Source organism: Nyctibius grandis, chromosome 3, assembly GCF_013368605.1.
Source record: "Nyctibius grandis isolate bNycGra1 chromosome 3, bNycGra1.pri, whole genome shotgun sequence".
NCBI lineage: Eukaryota > Metazoa > Chordata > Aves > Nyctibiiformes > Nyctibiidae > Nyctibius > Nyctibius grandis.
Genome location: NC_090660.1, coordinates 9,458,756 through 9,481,531, shown reverse-complemented (window position 1 = coordinate 9,481,531; position 22,776 = coordinate 9,458,756). Strand labels below are relative to the sequence as shown.

Sequence of the window (22,776 nt, the reverse complement as noted above, 5' to 3'; positions counted from 1 at the left end):
CTGGTGCAAGGACATACATTTCAGCAATTGTATCTTTAAAGTAGTGAAGCCTGCTGAATCAGGCTTGAATAGTTTCTACCAGATGAGATAAAGACAACAATCTTGTTTCTGTATAATTTTTTTTACTATACATTTAAGCAAATGCTAGATCATCAAAACTGATTTACATTTTTGTGAAAGACATTTATTGAATACAAAAACCCCCCATTACATTCAGCCTTATTATAAACAATTACACGCAAAGAAATTCAAAAAGTGTGTGAAACTTAACAGTCTAACTGGCTGAACATTTTCAGAATTTAGATCATTTATGAACCCTTATTTCTCAACTGTACAATAATAAAATTCAAAAAAATACGCTTTGTCTTTCCAGCAATACTACAGTCAGAGTGATTCTGTGCTCATGGCGTTAATGGCAGCCCACACTTTGGCAACTATTACTTTCATGATTTTAAGTGTAGGACTTCCCATATTAGCAACAAAGTGTACAGAGAACAGAAACCTAAACAACAAAAAATGTATGCAAAGAGTTCACTTTGATCCAAAAAGCTGTGGGCCAAAGTTCAAGACTGCAGGCTTAAAAGTACCATTGTCCATGTTGAGGCACCAAGGCTCAGGTTCAGAAGAGCTTTCCCATACAGAAGAGAGCTTAATCACAAACATCAGCGCTGCCCGATTTGGAAGCCCCACTGTGGATTTCCAAAGCTATTGAGCCTCCCAGCTGTACATCTTGGATACCCACTTCTGAGATGCTAGGCCATCAAGTCAAGACACGAAAGTAAAAGATGTTTTGCAAAGTGAACTTTAGAAATTTTCCTGTAGCCTTTGGAGGGATTTTATTTACTATGTCAAGCCATTGAAACAAACGTATCTGTAGTCTTTTGTACAAAGTTAAACGCTGAAAAGCTTAAGTATAAAACTACAGTTTAGTTTCTGTACAAGGTAAGATGGGACAAACATCATAAAACCTCAACTTGTTTGTAGTTTCATGAAACTTCTGCATACCACTTTTCATCACGGCCTCACTGCTGAACACTGACATTTCATGTCATAAATCCTAAGATAACAATTAAAAAACTGATTTGCACAAAAGAAATCTGAAATAACTTTATATACACAACAGAAAGCTTTTAAAAGTACAAAAATACCATCTATATGCCAATTAGTTACCACGCTTCGACAGTCCTCTCAGTGCCTACACATGCAAGACAGTAATCTAGATTTCGAATAATTCTGCATCTGTAGAATGTATCGGAAATATAAAAGACATTAACATGTGACTAACTCTTGTTATTTTCAGAATGGATATGTATTCAAAATATCTTTATAACCAATACTGCAATATTCCAGTCTCTGCATGTATATGTGCAGACAAGCAGCTTTCATCTTACTTGATTTTAAAATCTCCTGCAAACTAGTAATCCACACTAAAAAGCTACGATGGTTCTAGTGAATCTAGTTATACAAAGCAATTCAAAATGTACAAAAACTATAAAAAAAGGGAACATTTATTGCCATGCACGAAACTTAAGTATGTTCAACTAAAAACTGCATCAAATGCAGTTTTGTTTTGTTTTTTTAAAAAAAAAAAAAGATACACAAAGCAATTTACATCAATGCTCTTAACATTAGATCAGCGGAATCAACTCTGACTAAATACCACAAGAGTAAAACACATTCCTTTTGCTGGTGCCTATCAGATCTTCAAATCCATGGGAACATAAAACCAGGAATCTTCATTTCCCACAGTCAAATCAGATCATGAAATCAACTGAAAAGAGAAGTGTATTAGTTTTCTCCTTTCTCTCAATCCAATTATACAGAGCCTCTCTTTTTGCATCAGACTATCAAGAAAATACACTCTACTTTCACTATCACAAAAAAACAAGAACATCCCTACAGCAGACAAGTTGCTCTCTTATGCCTTTGCTGATAGTGACACATGTACGCACAGCTCATAGACACAACTATTTCTAGATAGCCATATATCAACATCTGCAAATGAAGCCACAAGAGAAAGAAAAGTTACTTTACACTAAGTGAACCTCACTTCTCTGGTTCCATTTTTAGTTTTGGGGCAAGCAAAAGTAATTGAACTTGACAATTTTTTTACCAATTACCAACCACAGACTGGACAGTAAACCCTCTGTCATGAGTACCTAAGATCAGGCCTAATCTTCAGTACAGCAAACACAAAGGTAACATTGTAACTGTGCTACCAGGAGCACATACAGAGAAAAAGCTATCTATCTTTATCCTTTTTTGCCTTCTATCACTGCCAGAGCTTGCAGGTCTGCAGAGCTTATACAACCTCATGCATTGTCACCTACAAATGTATGTGGTCAGTGCATGAATTATAGTACACCTTGCAGCCACAGCTGTAATTTAAAGAAAATGCATAGCTTTCAGAGACTAAAAGTCATCAAAAATGGTGATAGCTTTAATTTTAGTTCTGCTTAACAAAGAAATTCATAAGAGCAGTACGGGCACGCTAAGAAAACAGTCTTTGAAGCGGTTATTTTTGAAAGAGGGATACAAGAGAAAAAAAAAAAAATCAGAGCCAGAGTTCAGGTTTATCAGAGTACTAAACTTCCAATACTATACAGGAGGCTATTAAAACTCGTGTAACAGGGTATCATGCCACTTTCTAATAGGCTGAAGAAAAAAAAACCAACTCAATGTTTTCTAAACGATGTCTTTACCTCTTTGACTGTTTCTTTAATGAAGTCTTTCCTGTCAGATAAATCGTAACTAGGATAGTTTTCATACACCTAAAACAGTAAAAAAAAAAAAAAAAAAAAAAAAAAAAATCAACAAAACACACCTCAAATTACTTTCATTCAATGTATTGTATGAATAGTAGGAGCTTAAATGAAATTAGTGCAAAAACTGGTGTGGTACTTCTAGTATTACAACTGCCAAAATGTCCTCTGTTAATTATGGAAAGTGACAAGCTTATTTTCCTGCCCTCATTTTGACCACATAAATATTTAAATACATGTATTTTTTAATGTTTGGTCACTGACTAAACTGGTACTATCATTTTTCACATCAACAAATTGGAATGCCTAGCTTGCCATGTCAGGCAAATAAGAATTCTCCAAACTTTGTCTTACATGCTCTCTAAGTAGTCAAATACCCCTGCATTATTGTAGGAAACTAAACAAATATCAAATCCCAAGGCTTATTTATTTTTTGGGAATAAGTAAAACTGTGATCCTTTCAAGTGGCTAATAGAAAACTCAACATATTTGAGTGCTATTCTAAAACTATTCTTTGGTTAACTGGGGGGGAGAGGACGGAACAAACAAAAAACAGATGCCAACACTGACAGCCAATGCAGAATATTTTATTTCAGTATACCAAATTTCAGTCTTCTAGAATGACTATAAACATGACAAAAAGTTCGACCATAATATAAACATGCAGTTTTCTCATAAGAGTAACTTATGGTTTAATTTTCTCAAGACAACTTCTTGGAAGTACCAGGAAGACAAACATGTGAGTAAACTGACTGTAGAAAATGACAAGGTAACAGTATTGTCTGTGGTTTGGTCACTTTTCCCCACCTTTCCTTTTCTGGCCACACGGTCCCTCCCTGCCACCTGTCCTGACAATTAATGGATTCCTTGCTGGACTGATTCAACTCACTAACTCAGCTGAGAACTTTATTTTTTGCTGACAGATGAGAGTTGAGTGGACTCATAAAGAGAACACATGAAGAATGAGAGCCAGGTGAGCAGGAGAAATGTACAGAGAGCAGGACACAGCCCTGCTACTTGCAGCAAGCTGCTACACCGTCTCAACATCTCAAATATCTTCACTTTAATACATGGCAGTTGTTTTGGAGGTAATACTGCTACTTTTCATGCAGCTAATTTTTCTTTGGAGATTTCCCTTCTAATGTTGGGTATCAGTGTTGCATATCTTAAGATTAAAGCTCTCCTTGTTATAGCTGTTAGCAAGTAAATAAATCAATGCAAAACTACTTTGTTTCTGAACCACTGTGCAGAGTGCAAGCCTCCATTTCTGAAGCAATGACAAAAGTCAGTTCACAGACAACCCACTGCCTAAAAAGAGATCGCAAAAATCATATTTGCTTACCTTCTTGCAAATTTGTTTCATTGTGACCTCCTCCAAGTTTGCATTGGCCAACAAGTTCTTGACAGTTTCCTTAAGTTCTTCATCTGTGGGTGGTTTCTTCAGCTTTTTAATTAAAGGTTCATCATCTGAACTATCCTCAGACTCACTTTCTAAATATGAAGAATAATTTGAATTGTAATAAGAGATTTTAAATTTGTCTGCTTTCTTCCTCCAAAACAGAAGCCATCAGAACTTTCCCCAAACATCTGATGCAGACGTTCTCCCTTAAAATAGACATCTTGCCAGACCATCCATTTATAAACAAAGCTAATGCTATCAGTACTACTTTTATTTAGGGATCTGCATCATTGTTGATAAACTATCAGTTTACAAATCAATATGTACTCTAGAAAGTATGGGACAGGTTAATCTATCAAACTAAAAAAGGTTTATTACAACAATTCTAAACTGAAGTATTATGGCCCTAAAAAAAAGTACTTATTTGCTTTAAAAAGGAGTTTGGATTTCTTTTGTCCCCAGCAGCGCTGCACACTACGCTCTTGTAATTTTGCAATGCTGTATTACTGAACATGTTATCAGAAACACCATGACAACAAATGAAGAGAATCATAAAGGAAATTAAGTGAAGAGGTACAGGACACTCCTACAATCTTTTTCCAGCAGCAAAAAAAAAAATAGACTGAACGACTCCAACATCCACTCGGTCCCTCTACTGCCAACAAGATAAAATTCAGAGCAGATGCCAAACAATCCAGATAATGAGCTTACAGAAAGACCTACTTAACATTTTGATTTTTGTACTGTGAACATACACTCAAAACAGAAATGCAGGAGGAGTAAAGAAGAAATTACTAATATATTCTATAATATGTATGCAAAACATATATAACTTTTTTTTTTTATATATATATATACATATATATATATATATCTGTTGATGACAAAATAAAGCATACACACACAGAGTCAGCGACTTTACTACTGCCTGCAGCGAATTTGAAAATACATTGAGATCAGCACAGGCCAGTTTACAATGCTGAGAAATAAGGCTATGAAAGAAGTTTAGCATAATTCTATGCCTAAGAGTTTAACCATTCCTTAATACACTGACAAACTGGGTAATTAATCTGAACTGATGTCTCTGCTATAGCACACATATGCTGATGCTGGCATTAAATGAAGTATGTTCACAGTATGGATATATGCTGCATTAATAACTCATAGTACAATTGTGACAAAGACATGGCTCTTATCGCAGAGTGCCAGAGGATTTAAGGTGGGAAAGGACATCTAGAGATCATCTGGTTTAAGCTACTACTCGGAACAGGGCCAACGTGGAGCTGGTTGCTTGGGGCCCTGACAGGTTGAGTTCTGAACGTCTCCAACAACAGGGATCCCACAACTGCTCCAGGCCCCGCTTCTGTGGGACCAGCCTCATGGTGAAGTTTTTCTTCCCCAAACATGTAATCGCAATTTCCTTGGCAGCAGCTTGCATCTGTTGCCTCCTGTCCTCTCACTATGTACCTCCAAGCAGAGCCTGGCCCTGCCTTCCCCATACTCTCCCATTTGGCAGTTGCAGACTGCAGTGTGATCCCCCTTTATCTGTCCCTTCCTAAGGCTGAACAAGCCCAGCTCTCTCTGCCTCCCCCTCCTACATCATGTGCTCCAGCCCCCTGGTCATCTTGGTGACCCTCCACTGGACTTGCTCCAGAACATCCTCATCTGTCTTGCACCAGGGAGCCCAAAGCTGGACACAGCACTCCTGAGGCAGGCTCATAAGTGCTGAATAGGGGTAATAACCACTCCCCTCAACCTGCTGGCTACACGCTTGCTGAAAAAGCCCAGAGTGCTATCAGTGTTCCTTATCACAAGGGCACGCTGCTGAACTGGGTTCAACTTGTCTGCAAGAACCATCTGCTCCTACCCAGGTCCTTTTCTGTAAAGCTGCTTAGAAAGAAACCAGTCTGTCCCCACCTGCACTGCTGCAATCTCCACACAGGTATTAAGAAACTCAATGTATGTATACCTTTTATGCATATCATCAGATATGAGAAAACCAACAGCAACAGGACACATGTAGAAACCATATCTATGTTAACAAAAAAAACATCAAGCTGCTGAACAAAAGACATACACAGGGATATATATACTACTGGATTGATTAGAAGTTTTATGTGAAGTCACTATAGAGGCACCACTAGAATTTTGCTAACGTTCTTCCAGCAGAAGGGAGAACTAGGCTGGTACTTTCAGTTTATATGGAAATAAAAAGTATATATATGTACACAACAGAAAGTACATAAAGTATACCCAAACCAAGAATGTTTTTATTTTTTAATTACTGTTGCAAGGAAAGAAACATCAAGTAGCAAGCCAATAATTTCACCAAATTCTATTTTCCTTCACAATTAGGTCCAAAAGCTTGCTTTCTAATAAGCATGCCAGTGAAGCTACAAGACAACGCATGATGAAAGATTTGAAGCGTTTACCTTTTCTAGAACTGTTCTGATTTTTTTTAGTAGTGCTGCTATCTGCCTTCTTGACATTTGCACCCTTCACAGCTTTCTTGGTTTTGGAAGTAATCTTTTTAGATTTTTCTCTTTTAGATGCTTTTCTAGGGGGCTATAAAGAAGAAAAAGAGAAGATTAAAATGATGGTTTCTACCTGAACAACCCATACCTCTTTTCCACAATGGAAATTATCCTTTTTGTCAATACAAACTAAATCAGCAAATTTAATTACTATATTTTACTAGCTATTTCTACCCCTATACCATAGGGGGAATATGCCCACAAAGAGTATTCCTACATTCTTTTAAATTTCACATTGTCCTTCTACATGGCCAAACAGCTACAACTTTTTGATGATGCTAGTAGTTTGGTTGTGCTACAGCTTTTCGTTCATAATTACTTATAAGTGGCTTATAAAATAATTTTAAAGATGTTCCTTTAAAAAAGGACATGGTGTGTTGTATTCAATTACTTCTAGATGCTATAGCTCTCTAAGACTACATGCAGCTAATTATTTTTGCACTAGTTGAAAAGAACTGTATTAGCTAATCCATAATTTGGCCAATTATTCTGACCAGTAAGCCCAAAAAAATATTGCATTATGTTAACATCAACAGAAGAAACTGGGAACATAAATAGGTGCATACTGTATGTATCAGGGCACTGCATTTTTGATGCAAATTAAATGTGTGCTTAACACACAAAATCTTTAGATAGTACTTCTGACAAGGCTGAAGACTTTTCTCACAGAAACAAACATGGAACATTAACCAGGAATAAACCATACTTCAGAGAAAGAACATCATGAAACAAAACAAATTAACTAACAGTAGTTACTAAATTCATGATTCTAATTTATATTTTAAATGGCAGCTTAGTCAACTGAGCAAACTGTCACATCTAAACAATCAAGGTGAGTTTATATAACTTTTAACCACTTCTCCCATTAGTGCCTGGTGCAACTCATGAAACTAGTATTTAATAAACCAGATAATATGTATTTATATTGGCTTACTCAGTTATAGTTGCACTCGTTCTGCAGTGTTGCATGAAGGATAAAGACTTTCACCGTTGAAATTCAGAAAATACACTCAAGGATCACACCATTTCTAAATAAATGTTCTAACTTTTCAGCTTTCAAGTTTCTGCTGAAGCTCCATCATCAGCTACAAAGTCAGAAGTTAAACCCAGCATTCACATTTCAGTTTTCAATAAAATTATGCTCCCCCAGCACACAGAAATATTTCAGCTATCTTTTGCTTCCAGGTAACTCTGAACAATACAAACAAACAACTCTTTAAGAAAGAGTTGCAATCAAGAGAGACACACAACTTTGACAACCATCTACTCCAGCCACTCCATGCCTAAGATTCCAAGGGAGCTGGGGCAGCAAAGCACATATACTGCCTACATCCTTCCACCTGTACTATGTTAAAGGATGTCATAAACCTAACTCTTTTTTAAGTGCTGCAATCTTAAAGTCGTACAAATGCACACATTTGCCATTTCACTATTTCCTATATTCAAACTAATTTGACATACTAGTGTTTTTGTAATAATTAAGCTTTTACTCCATGCAAGTCAACTTCAGTTTCCAAAGACTTCAGTCTACTCAGCTGTTGCCTGGCAGACATATCTAACTCCTACCTTCTGAAAGAAGGCAAAGACCCAGTTAGATCAATGGGGATTACTGTGAGGTTTTTTTTGTTTGTTGGATTTTTTTGTTTGTTTGTGGGTTTTGTTTTAAATAACTGAGTTCTTGAAAAATTTTCTAAAAGACAACTCCTGCCTCTGAAAGCAATATTCCTCTCCTCACAGCAGGAAGACTGTTTTGCTGAAAAGATGCACAAATATAAAATTAACTTTTAGTATTTCAGCCCTCTTGCAATTTGCACTTTGTGGTGAAAGAAAAATGCAAACTAAGAATTAAGTTTGTTTCATGGAGGCATAGCGAATTTCCTTGAACCATCTTTTTAAATTAAAACCAACGCATATCAAAATGACAGTGACAAAACAAACTGTTAAAGTTAAATAAATCGGCCTTTCAACAAAAGATGTTTGTCTTTTGGCTCATGGGGATGGCCTGCTCCTGTGCCTTTAAGATTTCTTTCTTAAAGTATGTCCAACTTTCCTGGACCCCTTTGTTATCAAGAACTATTTCCCATGGGACTCTCTGAACCAGCGTCCTAAATAGGCCAAAGTCCACCCTCCGGAAGTCCAAGGCAGAGGTTTTGTTGACCCTCTTCCTTCTTTCCCCAAGAATCAAAAACTATCATTTTGTGGTCGCTGTGCCCAAGACAGCCTCCAACCACCACATCTCCCACCAGACCTTCTCTGTTTGTAAACAGCAGGTCTAGCAGGGCACCTCCCCTGGTGGGCTCACTAACCAGTTGTGTTAGGAAGTTATCTTCCACACACTCCAAGAACCTCCGAGACTGCCTCCTTTCTGCTGAGTTGAGTCTCCAGCAGACATCCAGCAAATTAAAGTCTCCTACTAGAACAAGGGCTAGCAACCTTGAAACACCAGCCAGCTGCTTGTAGAATAGATCTGCCTATTCATCCTGGTTGGGTGGTCTACAACAGACTCCCAACAGGATATCTGCCTTGCTGGCCTTCCCCCTAATTCTCACCCATAGGCACTCAACCTTATCATCACTATCCTTCAGCTCTATACAATCGAAACACTCCCTAATGTAAAGAGCCACCCCACCGCCTCTCTTTCCTCTCCTGTCCCTTCTGAAAAGCTTGTAGCCATCCATTATAGCACTCCAGTCACGCGAGTCATGACAAATGACAAATTGCAGACAAATGTTTTTAGACCTACGTTGAAAAACAAACAAAAAAACCTCATTACCTCGTCTTCACTTTCTTTTTCTTCTGAAGAGTCATCCTTTTCCTTCTTTTCATCTTCTTCACTACTGGATTCATCCGACAAGATCTCTGGGCACTTGGTGCGTTTTGCTTTTCTTGTTGTTCCAGTGCTACTGCGCTCTTTTTTGCCACCTTTGCTTGGTGCTTTTTTGGACTTTGGCAATGGCTGAGAGACAGGGATGTATGTAATCCAAGCAGGAATACAAAAGTGAATTTTAAAAATATAAATTCCTTCAAATCACATCAAAGAACAGTAAACAAACACAGAGGTCTCTTAACAAAACCCAGGACTATTTTGTGTACTAGACTTAAGCCATAACATTTTGCAGGAAGCAGAAATTCATTACATAGATGGAGCTGAGCAAAATGAAAATTCAGTTCTATGCTAAGCACTCCTTCCACTCCCCTAACCAAACAAATCTTCAAAGGCTGGGGGTTAGGGAAGGGAAGCAAGAAAGAACAATCTAGAAGGAACCTTTTACCTACCTATGCCCTCCCAACCCATAAAAGGAAGCTTTTTCTTCTGGTAACAGATTAGCTGACAACTCTTCAGAAGATCTAAAGGCAGGAATTCTACCATGTCTTATGTAAAACTGCATTTTGTTGTCGCTCAGTACTAGTGCCCCTAAGGCAGCATGCTGACTTCTTGTTCACATCACTTACCAGTGTTTGCTGGGAATAAATTTAATTTCCTGAGCAACAGTAACTATTTAAGTATTGCTTTTAGATTAAACACTAGAAGTCCGAGATGATTAATAATAGTTTAGTTGTCTTGACAGCTGAATTTAGTGAACTAGCATATACTAGTTAAAGCAAGTTTTCCCAGCCTTGCAACAAATTCCATTTTGTGATGACCAAATGTGATCACATACACCTTCCAAACTGTAGCATACCCAGGTAACATCTGACAGCTTATTTTCCTGTCCTTTCATGGGTTTTTTCCTTGCTTTGACACTTTTTTTTTCCTTTCCTTTCCTGCTCACATATTATGTCTATTCCCCTCCATTCACCCACAAAGCAGAAGCTACTTATGGTATTTGGGTATCGGTATCTCTAATTAGCTTCATGTGTTGACCACAGGCACTTTTGTGCACCTAGCAGTGTACAATGGGTGCACTTACATGTAAGCATATAGTTTCTAAGTTCTCACCCCATTATGGATGCCTGCAGGAACAGAGCTACTCTCTTTCAAGAAGCCATTGCTACTTCAGTTAGAACAGTAATTGTATTGCCACCGGTAACAAGCAAATAACAAGCAATAGAGACAGTTGCATTTTTCATGAGAACAGAGCTATAAAAGCAAGTGTAACAACCTGCATCTCACCTTGCCTGAAGATTTTGGGTGCATTAAGAAGTTTAAGATTCTGGTTACCAGCTCACTGTTAACTCCTGATCTTTCCAAGTCGAGAACTTCACAGATACTTTTCAACATTGCATTTCTAAATCTGGAGAGGAAAACAAAAAAAGAGAATAAAAGGGTCAGTATCACATCATAAACAATCAGTCAACATTTGACTGCTAGAAGCTGCTATCTGGTTTGTGTCTGCAATCTGACAATAGACACAAATATATACACTTAACTACATTTCCAGTCTTATCTACAGTTAAGCAAAGAACCACCACCATATTACATAAAGCAAAATAAAATAAAATTCCCAAATCCATGTGTATAAAGTAGGATATATAAAAAAAGTTATAAAACCTTCATTAAAAAAAAAAAATCTTCCCAAGAATCTCTCCTAATCTACCACATTGGAAATAATCAATCTTGGAAAATAAATCCAGTGGCTACAAGACTTGAACTCTAAGGAGGCAGGGGGTCTCCCTTTATTTTCTCTAGTTCCTCACCCCTTTACGGAAGTACCTCTGATGAAGACAGAAGATTAAGAGAAACTCTGACATGCACCCCCTTTACTCCAAAAGGATCTTGAACCAATTGCCCCACTTTTATCATTTGTCCCACCAGTACTGAAAAAAGTGGAAAGAAAGAGTATGTGAGGGCATGACATCAGAATGCAAGCTTAATGAGATTTAAAAACCAAAACAAACCCTCTACTTACTCTACCTGTTACCTCCCTTCAAATACTTATGCTTTCCTCTTCACTCATTTTGTACAATGCTGCCTGAAAAGTGGATTTCATTGTCTGACCATTTTTCACAAGTTTAATAGCTATTTCTGGTAATCAAAGGAAACTTATTTTGCACTGTTTATTTAAAATGTCAGTGCAATGATTTCATGGTGGCCTACAACCTTTCTAAAGCAGCATTTAATTTCAGACTGTCCCTTTAAACTCACAGACTTTTAAGGGGGCAGATCACCTTTGTTCTACCATGTTTTAGGGCACGGGAACAGGAAATCTTAACTGGTTTGGCACATCTCCCTGCCTCAAAGTATAGTTCATCCACCATCCTCCCAACGATGAAGTAAAATCTTTCAATCATTTTTGTAGACAAGGTTATAAAAAAATTTGTGCAATCTTAACAGGCAGAGAGCCTTCCTGTTCAGCTTTTGGGGATACACTGAATACTTGCAAGGTATTCCTGCAGAATCAAAAGTCAGTCTCTTGCATTTTTAAAGACAATAATACTATAGAGTTAAAACCACTTAACTTGTTAACAGATTTACAAACTGCATAGTATCGAAGTTTCTGTTTCAGACTTTCAAGACGCTGCATACTGAATTTAGGGTTTTATTCTTCTATTGCTGCTTTAACTAATATTCCTTACAACTTATGTTAACACATGGCATTTGTCCTTGCATTTTAACTTAGGTTAGAACTAGTACATGCAAAGAATAAATATCAACTCCCAAATCCTTTCATATCTTTAATGCTTTGAAGGTGCATCTGCAGGTAACAGCAAACATAACGTATTAAAATGCAGTTCAAGTGTGGAATAAACAAGTGCACACTAGTTTTGCATCAGTAACTTCCATAGCAAGTAGTTTTGATTTACAAAATCCAAGTACTCTAATCCATGCCACAACCTCAACCCTCATTCTTTTTAGTTTATAACCTGAACAGTAAGATTCTGCAAAATAAATTATGTCCTTTTGTCATCTTGTTCAATGCTGCTAAAACATGATGACATGCAAGTGTACAGTGTGAGCAGAAATCAACCACACAGTCAGAATAAATTAATAATCTGATCAGCAGTGTTTCATACATAGCTATGAACAGCAGCAGAACTTAACCACAGTAACACAAGCACACAGAGCTGATATAAGAATGACAATGCAACCAGTTTTCAGAATATTTGCTGAAGACTGAAGGGTAATAAAACTTACCTAGCAGTTCTTTCATATGGAAAATACGAAATAAAATATGCGAAAATACTTTATTTTGTGACCTTTTGCAGATAAGGGGAAACATTATCCTGTTAAACCAGTGGGAAACAGTCAAAACTCCCATCCTGAGACAGAGTTTGTCTTGTAGATTCACAAGTATTTGACAAACCCTACCCCTAGAAAACTGCATATCTGAGGAAGGAAGATTTGCAAATTCCAAATCCTGGAAGCCTTCCCACTATCAACAAACTGACACTAAAAAAAAAATTATTTAGAATCTATTGTGTAGGAGTTATTAGTTCTTTCATTTGTTACAACTAGCTGCACAAATATGCAAGGGCATTTTTAAACCCTTTCATTCCAGTTCAAAACCAAGCTGCAGCAGCTTCTCCTGTGAATAGAGAACCAGCTTATGTGGGGAGACAGTAAAAAAAGAAAAAAAAAAAAGAAACAAAGAATAAAAAAAGATTTCTTAGACTAGTTGCTACAACAATTCTAGGAATAAGACTGTATGTTGAATATACAATAAGCTGAAATGACTTTGATTCTGAAGAAGGAAGGTTTTGAGGCATAGAAGGATGCAAGTTTGCACCATGAATAGAGCACAATGTATTCACACCACTACGCTTGCCCTGAGGAAATAATGTTTTCCTCTCACTTGGCAGAAGAATCTGCTAGTTAGCATGCAATAGTTAAAGCAAGGACTGTAGGAATTGTGAATAAAGTGTTCACAATTTAACTCTTTTTAATACATTTCAAGTGGTCTTAAGAGACCAGTTTGTGTGATTAAAATGAGCTCAGAGACAGATCAGAGAGCTCTAGGAAACAGCCATTCAGCTTAAAAGTTTAAATTTGATCTGAAGTAAAATTTTGAAAATAAAAAGAAGTGTATAGCATGAGTCAAGCTATGTTAAGTAGCAATAGAGATCATTACTTTTTTAACATTTCTTCCTTCTTTTTGTATTGGTCACTTCCTTTTTCAAATGGGAACCCGCTGAACTGACCCACATTCTTCTTTAGGGAAGCAACCTAGAACAGAACACACAGATTACTTTCCATTGCAAGTAGTTTGAAAGATTTCATCCTATAACACTTGTTAGCTTTTCATACAAGAAAAATCTATTCTAGCATTTAGCTTTCTGTTGACAAACAGTTATACCCTTTGAGTTATAACGTACATGGATTATGCCTTTATTTACCTCATGACAGCCAAACTACAACAATTAAGTTACTGTGATCTTGGTACTTCTAATTCCTTTTAATAACTTCCTAGGTAAAATGACCTGCCATTTCAAGTTTGTTTAGAATGTACTGCATGATTATTTACAGGTTTGCACAACTATGATCATATGAAGCCTGTTGCATACTTTGTACCATGTAATTTGCTATAGACTAGTGAAATTTGGTTTTACTACATAATCTGCTAAAGCAGATTTGCTTTACTTGTTTTTCTGACGTCTTACATAGGACTGTGACTGTACTTTTGAACCTTTTCTTTAGCATCACCAATTTTTGCATTTACATACCACCCAATTTACAACGTCTACCATTATACCTGAAGTCTGAACAGGGTTGAGCTTTCACTGCAACAGCCCTTATAATGGGAAAATTGCTCCTGTCAAGATCCCAAATATATTAAGTTCTTTGTTTTCACTCCATCTCCTTTTACCAAAAAAAGAAGTCAAAAAACATCCCCAAATCTTTCATTCTTCTGAGATCTTTTTAACGCTATCAAGAATAATTTGAACTCACTTTCAATAGTTCTACAAATTTTGTTCCTGGTGTTTCTCCATTAGTTTATGATTTTACCAAAGCTAAGCTCCTTTTCCAAAGACAATTATCTTTGTCCAGCACCAAGAGAAAATTTGCAGATGGTATCGGTATGTTTTATTAAAAACATTAATTACGATCCAAAGCACATACAGAATGTGCATATAAGACAACATTTGATCTTCACTATATTAAACAGCATTCTGAGTTCCCTACAGTTATGATTAAACATAGTTTTGGATGAAACCATATCAATATATTTCCAAGCAAATAAATATAGTCTCATATCTTTGAACTCAAACCACGGGGATGTTGCAGCAATCCAGATGGAATTTCCAACAAGTGTATGTCCAAGACTAAATGTGGGAGGGCAGAGCAAAGGCAGGTGGGATTGCAGCCAAATTCCAAAAGACTAAACGTGGGAGCAAAGGGTGAGAGCAGTATTTCAACAGCAGTTGTGTCTAATTAGTATGATTTAGGAGTGTTAAGTATCAATTTACAATTATATCATTTGCACATAATTACGAAACTGCAAATAGTTGTGTGTCTATTAGTTGATTAGACTATTTATTATTGATTGTTAAATAAATTATTAGTAACGGTATCATTGATTTGTTAGTTTCTTAGTAGTGTGTTTCATAACTGATTTAGGAGACCGTATTGTTTATTGATTATGTCTCAGATCTGCAATCTAAAATGGGAAAGATGGACTCTGAGGTAATGGTATCCTAGTACCTCCACCCAAAGACGGTAGAAAAGTGTTACTGGCTTCCTGAAGGGTAAATGGATGCAGTTTGACAACTTGCACGGTAAACCTAGTTAAATCAGAAAGTTACATGGTTCTGTCATTGTACCTTTCCTATCAAACAATTAAATTCTATTGCAGTACAATCTAAAAGTTTGCAAACTTCTGTAAGCACCGAGTCAGAAATTTTCTAGTCTGGTTTATTTCCATACTGAATAAACAGCATAGTTCACAGAAGTAGGTTTTAATTAATATATACTGTTATTTTCCTGAATACTTGAGGCAACAGATCTTTGTCATTTAAACAAGCATTCTATTGCAGCAGTGGTCTGAGCTATTACAGCTAGCATGCATCTGTACTAGTACCATGCAGTTCCTGGTTTCTGTACTAGCTGTTCAAGTTTCCAAAATACACAAAAATATTAAAAACAAATTACTGTAACTACAGTAAGTGTATTGAAATAGTAAAATTTAATCTGCCTTAATTTATCTACCTCTGTTTTACCTCTATTAGCAAGGAAAATGGGTCATATTTACTCTGAAATTTAAGGCACAATCACTGACACATAAAGGGTTCCAAGAAAGATTTGCTATTATACTTTAAATTTCATCCTTAAACACAAAAGTGAGCGCATCAGTTTTTAACTAATATCTCAGATAAATGTGACAAAAATCACTATCAAGATTTTATATATAATGTAGTTTTACTTTCTACTTCTTTGTGCCAACTAAAGGAGAAAATTACTAGGTAAGTAGCAATGTATTAAAACCCACCAACAGGTTTCAAACATAAAAGAAACAGAGGTACTAAGAAAAAGCTATATTGAACAAAATAACTACATGGGGTATTTTGACTATAATCTGCACATCAGCAGCTTTTAGCAAGAAACCATATATTATTTCCAACTCGTCCTCGTAAGGTAAACCACTCCTCCTCCCATAAAAAAAAAAAAGTAAAAAAAAAAAAAATCTTTATTCAAGCAGACTTACAATTCAGTACACCTTTCCATAGGATTTTTATAGGGAGAGAGGTTTACAGGAGTTAGAAAAATTATGGGCTTGCTTAACTGGTCCTGCAATATTCATTTTCTAAGTAGTTTGTAATAGATGACACTTAAGAAGTAGATCCACACATGCAAATGTAAAAAACTGTACTACAAACATTTTCACTATGCATCAGAACTAATAGACATACAAGATTGATTTTAAGTTCTTACAGTGCCTGGCCTGTTGTAGAGGAGTTTGTGCAGGTTCCTAAGTTCGTCTGTCTTCTTTTTACTCAGAAAGAATTGTATCCTTTCAATTTCACAAAGTTTTTGTCCTTTTCCTGAAACAGTTAAAATCGATTATGCTATTCATCACATTCATATTTACCTATCTGTTTATAACTTCAAATACCTACTGTTTTTTAAAAAAAGCAAAGAAGTTATTTCAGAATAGCATGAGAGATTATAATATGTCAAACATTAAGCAGGCCTCTTCCTATCAATTAGGCACCCTGACAGTCTCTCTATTTTCCTTACTTGAGTACTTCTATTACCTAGACCAGTGTACGGTGCATTTCTTTTTATTCTAGCTGCTCCTGCCTTTGTTAGTGGTAGCTAGGTACTGAAGATCCTATTCCAGGTAAGTTTGAACATTATATAACTTTTATGGTTTAAACTGATGCTACAGAATAAAAGTTTTTCATGTAATTACAATAGCCTTACTATTTTAAAATGGATCATGACTCTTAAGTTAGGTCTCATCTACAACAAATTAATAATTTGATCTTTTAAGAGGTTTCATTATCATTCCCAACACTCACGATTCTTATGTGAGAGGACAAGCTTACCTGGTGTAATCGTAAAAGGCTCCTTTTGCAACGAGGACACCTGCATGGTCAGTCGGTCTACCTTCTTTTTCTCCCTTTTTCCTTCAACAATGAGACTCTTTTCTGCAAAAGACAGCTTCCTTAAACACAGTATTTTTCATTACATGAGCAGATTTGACTGTAGTGACAGGTAATACAACACAGAATCTTTGAAATGGCAAACCAAAAATGCATAATGATATACTGCGGTACTACGACACTTTCAAAACTTTGGCTAAATAGGTCAATGGGATTCTATGGAGCTGTATATTGGAGTCTCTAGTTCTTAATCACAATCCTGCAACCAACTTAACCTTGAAGACAAGACTGGGCATTTCCTAAAGGGAACTTCACCCTACAGTGGAGATTGCAGCACTATGCATTTTCAGAAACCCATCCTTCTCTCCCTTCACTGCCTTTCTCAGGTACAGAACTGACATTGTTTGCATAGTCTCCTTCTGGGATGCCCCAGCCCCTACACGCACAGGTCCACTTTACCTCTCTTGAGGAGAACACTACCACCAGATGGGCAAAATGAGAGTCCAGCATGGCTGCAGACACTTTCTCTTCCTGCCATTGGACTGGAGGACCCACACATATCAGCAGGAGAGGCAGAAGCACAAGCACAGTGGGACTGTACAACACCTCCCAGTGCTACACAGTGAGGCACTCTACAGGGCACAATACAAGTGTCACAAATACTACAAGAATAGTATTCTCAGTAAGTCTGGTACTGCTTAGTAATGAATATATTTAGATCGTTTTATGTACACATTGCACATCACTACTTTAATGATACAACATCAGGAGAAAACCCCAAAGCTTCACCTAAACATTTCATACTAAAATACTTGACCTCAAATCAAACTATTCTTAGTGCTCAACAGATGGGCTATCCTGGCTTTAACATCTGAAAGCAGCTTCAAAATCTGTATGATCATCATCAAAACTGGATATGTATCTGATGAAAACAGAGCAAAACACACTTGGGTGAACACAAGTAACAGTTGTTTCTAAAAATCTAATACTAACCACTCTAGTTTCCCAAAAGGCATAACCTCTTTTCTTTCTACTACCTTTCCTAAATACAAACTTCAGCTCTTCTAAGAATCCAAGACCATCAGTGACTTGGTTTTCACTGTGCCATACTGCAGCTCTATTTCCATGGATGCTTTCATTTGTAAAACAGGTGTCTACAGATTTCAAAATGAAAATTAATATTTTTGCATATAGTTCCTTCATCGCATCTTGTATTCCTCGACTACCCTTTTCAATTACATGCCACAACACAAAACCTGCCTTGCTTGCTCATTCTGTATCACCACAATTTTTATTGACAAACTTAGTCAAATGGAATATCCCCCCTCCAATATAATTAAATTTTGGTACCCACTAAATTAATTCACAGCAGTTAAGCAGATCTCTCTATTGTTTCCAAAGCTACTGCACAGATTTTTCACATTTCTCTCTTTTGAAAACATGGATCACTTCAGAGTGTCACTGGTAAAAAAGGATTCTTTTTTGGATATGCATCTTTACACAAATAAGTTGACAAAGGACGCTACCTCTTATAATAAGCTAGTAGTTTATACAAGAAAACAAACAAACAAAAACCCCCTAGTGTAGGAATCCAGGCTGCTGGCAATTCCTTCAGTCATTCCTGAGCAACATCAGTATCGCTGTTTCTAGTGTTGCCTGTTATAGTCTACTGGGAAGTGATTTATGACCCATGAGATAGATATGCCATGGAATCTCCTAAACAATAATAGTACAATTAGCCAAGATCACAGGATGCTGCATTCACTAAGCTTGCCATTTTTTAAAGGACAGCTTATTCAGTGGAAAAACACGTACCCTTTTCTTCCTCCTCCTCTTCTTCCTCTTCTTCATCTTCATCACTTTCCTCAGCTTTGTTTTCAGTTTCAGGTTGTTTCTCATCTCCTTTTTCAGATGACATTGTATCTTCTTTTGATGAAGCAACAGAAGACATGGTGTATGGTTCTGTAAAAAGCAGTCAGGGAAACCATCATCAATATAGCATTATACATGAAATATACAGGAATCTTGCTTTTTAAAAAAAAATCTTGTACCATAGAAGTAATGTCATAGTGCTCGTATTATGATTGTTCACATTCTTTAAGACAATGAAGTATTCTGCAAACACACAATACATAAAATTTTTCAGGAGGAGTTACTATCCATTCTGCAACTAGGCTGGTTAAGATCAGTTTAAAAGGTTATCAATTCTTTCCACACACAAGTCTTCAAGCTTGCTTTGTGAAGCATTTGGAAACACCCACTCAAAGCAGCTGATGCTGTTATCTATTAAGATCTCCAATGTTTTAAGATATCACAATTTTAGTGCACCATATTATAAACCGAATAGTTATTTCTGATCACAGTTAACTATGCATACAAGTTTCCTAATAAGTTAAACAAGCTACATATTTGGATAGGAAATGGGAAGAGAAAAACAAAAAATAAGTTATGAGGAATTTGGAAAAAAATAAGACTACTTTCAGAACTCAAAAAGCTGCAACATCTTAGGGCTTAAAAATGCTTCTTGTTTTTAATCAGTAGATCTACAACAAAAAAGAGTAAATGCTTCATACTTAGCATATTTAAGAGGAGTCTTCTCAGCACTTCAAGTGGCTTAAACGTTAACTTCAAAATTAAAATATCTCACTTTGGTGAGTACAGTTTCATTACTGACAGGGAATGTCTATCTAACAAAGCAAGATAACCATATCTATTCATTTGAGAAAAATTCTAGCTTTCAAAATCTTTTACTATTTACAGATCTGGAACAAAATACAGCATCAGTTGTATAAGCCCTTGTGGAAAAAATATCACATGATTAACCATTTTCTTTTTCGGATATTAAAGCCAGTATTATCTGCAAGAGGTCAGACTCAATAAACAACAACGAAATCAATTGCTTACATGCAACATTAGCAGGTGCCAGAGAACAGCAGCACTCCAAATGACAGAAAACATGACTTATATTACCAGTAGTCAGGGCAAAAAGAAAGTTTACTACTCTCTGCTAAATCACTGGGAAAAAAATAAAGATCTCTTTCAGGGTATTACTACCAGTATTTCATCTGACACGGAAAAGCAATTTTTCACGATATTACTCTCTGAATTTTACTTGTCCGCAGAAGTGAAAAACCAAGTGAAGCACTACATGTTGTCTTTCCTGCCCCTTCCAATGAGAGCAGAAGGGGAATAGGAAAGAAAGACTTTTTAGCTTTTCAGCAACCAGGTCTGTGAGGACGACTTGCTCAGGGAAAAAGGGTACCGAGATCCACCTTTGTGAAGCCTTAAGTCGGGGGTATTCTCGGCCGGGAGAGGGTATCTCGCAAGCCGCCCCGACAAGGATACTCGTGCACAACAGCCCCTCCCACCCTCCTCCAGGACTTTCCAGCCACGGACTCGCCACCTGTCTCCTGCCCGACTTGCGAGCCGGAGGCCGGGGAATGCGATGACAACGGGCAGCGCCCGGAGGAGCCAGCGGCCCAGAAGGGCGGCGGGGGCAGCGGCGAGCACCATCCCCCTCCCCGAAGCAGCACGCAGCGGGACCGTTCCGCCCCCCTCACGCCGGCGGGCCGCAGGGCAGGACAGAGCGCCCAGGAAACACCCCAGGCGGAAAGAGCAGCCCGCCGCCCCGCGGAGGCCCGGCAGGCAGGCGGCCCCCGCGGCGCCGGTGGGTCGGTGACAAGAGCCCCTGGCACACGGCGTCCCCCCGGCGGCGCAGCGGCCCCGTTCCACCTCCCCTCGTCACCCGCCTCACTGGGCCGCCCCGTCCGCTCCAGCCCAGCCCGGCCCGGCTGCGGCGAGATGACGGGGTGGGGACAGGCCGGAGCGCGCTCTCGAGCGCCGTTATGGCCACGGCGGCAGGACCCACCTTAGCTCGAGCCCCGGCGTCTGGCTCCTTCCTCGGGCGCGGCTGCGGCAGCAACAGCAGCTGGAGGCGACAGTGACCGGAGGAGGGAGGGGGCGATGCGGGGCGGGGCCGGGCGCCCCGGCGCGCAGCGACACACACACACACACACGCACGCAGCCCACCCCACCCGAGGCGCGCGTCCCGCGGTCGGTCGGTCGGTCACTCTTTCTCTCCCCCTCTCTCTCCACCCCGGAATCAACAAGGTTTTCAAAATGGCGGGTTCTCGGACGGGGAGAAGGAAGCGGGAAGGCGGCGGCCAATCAGCGCCCGCGGCCCGGCCGGTGCGGGGAGGCGGTGGCAGGGGAGGGGAGGGTGCGCGCGCAGGGAGGGCCGTTGTGGCGGGGTGTGTGGATGGGCGTGACGTGCGCCCGCCTGCGGTGACGTCAGGCCGCGCGCGGCGGGGGGAGGCACTGCGCGCCCCCGCGAGGGCCGCTGCCTCCGCTGAGGAGGAGGGCGGGTGCACGGGGGGGTGTGAGGGGCCGGCCCGGCCCGGCCCGCCCCGCCCCGCCCCGCCCATCCACTTTGCGGGCTGGTGTCTCTCCGCCGGTGCTGGTTCAAAACGCCCTCTCCCTTTCGCGCGTCCTTTGCGGTTCCTGCCTCCTTCGCTCCCGTGCGGGCGGGAAGGGCTCGGCTTTACCGTCACGGCCGCGTCTCCGTCCGGAGAAGCGCGGGGCGACGGCCGCGGTGCTGACAGGCTGTGAGGGGTGGCGGCCAACGGAAGGGAACGGCCGTTTAAGCAGAAGCCGGGGCTGCAGAGTGAGGTCTTCTCCTTACCCCTGTAAAATGGGGGGGGGGGGTCACAGGCGGCGCCCCTCCCCGTGCTGTGGCCTGACAGAGTTTAAGTCAGAACCTTCAAACCCGAGAGGAGGCCTGGCTGGGCTTACGTGCCGTGAGCAGGCGCCAGGCGTGCTCAGAGAACAGGCTGGAGAAGGCAGTCGCCCGAGCTAGCCAGTGCCAATGCCTGTCTCGAAGCCACCGTTGTACTGACAGCAGCTTTCGGCTAGTGTGAGTAGCTGTAGGGAGGTGGCTCTGGCTTTGGAGGGACCAGGTAAAGGGGTGAGAAGAGAGAGGAAATGAGAAAAATGTCACACCGGTGTGAACTGTTAACCTTAGGCGTGTGTAAAGCAGCGTCAGGTAGAATTGGTAATAAAACGAGGAAATACGTGTAATATAAATACTACAAAATAATAGAATCTGGAACAGGAAAATACTTAGGAAATACAATTCATACACTGGGTACAAAAGGAATGTATATTAATCACCACCCAATTTAGGCAAATGAGATGCAGATTCCTTTTTTTAAAGTTTTTAAAGCTGTTGCAATCACAGATGGTGGTGGCCTTAAAAGGGAAAATGTAAATTATTTATCAACAATACATAATTAGACAGTTAACACGCAATAAGGAGACAAAAATACCTCATCATTAAGCCATGGGCTACACAAATGGAACAAGACAGGTGTTTGAAGACAACAGGCTACTTCCTATAAGATGAATACATTTGGGTTAGCTCAGAATTGTGACAGGAGACATCCAAAGACTGTGCTTCAGGTTGTGATGATAAATTAGAGCGTCATTTTGTAAAGAGGAATGTGTTTACCCAGTGGAGATTATTTACCTAATTAAGCTACCTATGTTAATGTCCTACACATATCACATTAGAGCTGCATCTTGAGGAGAAATAGAAGATAAT

The 22,776-nt window shown here is 39.1% G+C and overlaps 1 protein-coding gene across 1 annotated transcript; it reads right to left on the bottom strand.

The window, feature by feature from the left end:
* Positions 1-162: 162 nt before the first annotated feature.
* DEK (DEK proto-oncogene) lies at positions 163-21,328 on the bottom strand. The gene is made up of 11 exons (XM_068396440.1): positions 21,046-21,328; positions 18,993-19,139; positions 17,121-17,222; positions 16,504-16,613; positions 13,706-13,800; positions 10,810-10,930; positions 9,469-9,651; positions 6,594-6,726; positions 4,105-4,253; positions 2,703-2,771; positions 163-1,771 (listed from the first exon to the last, which is right to left on the bottom strand). Exons 2-11 carry the CDS (start codon positions 19,126-19,128, stop codon positions 1,760-1,762), a joined length of 1,110 nt encoding a protein of 369 aa, XP_068252541.1. The 5' UTR covers positions 19,129-19,139; positions 21,046-21,328; the 3' UTR covers positions 163-1,759.
* Between the last annotated feature and the right edge of the window lie 1,448 nt (positions 21,329-22,776).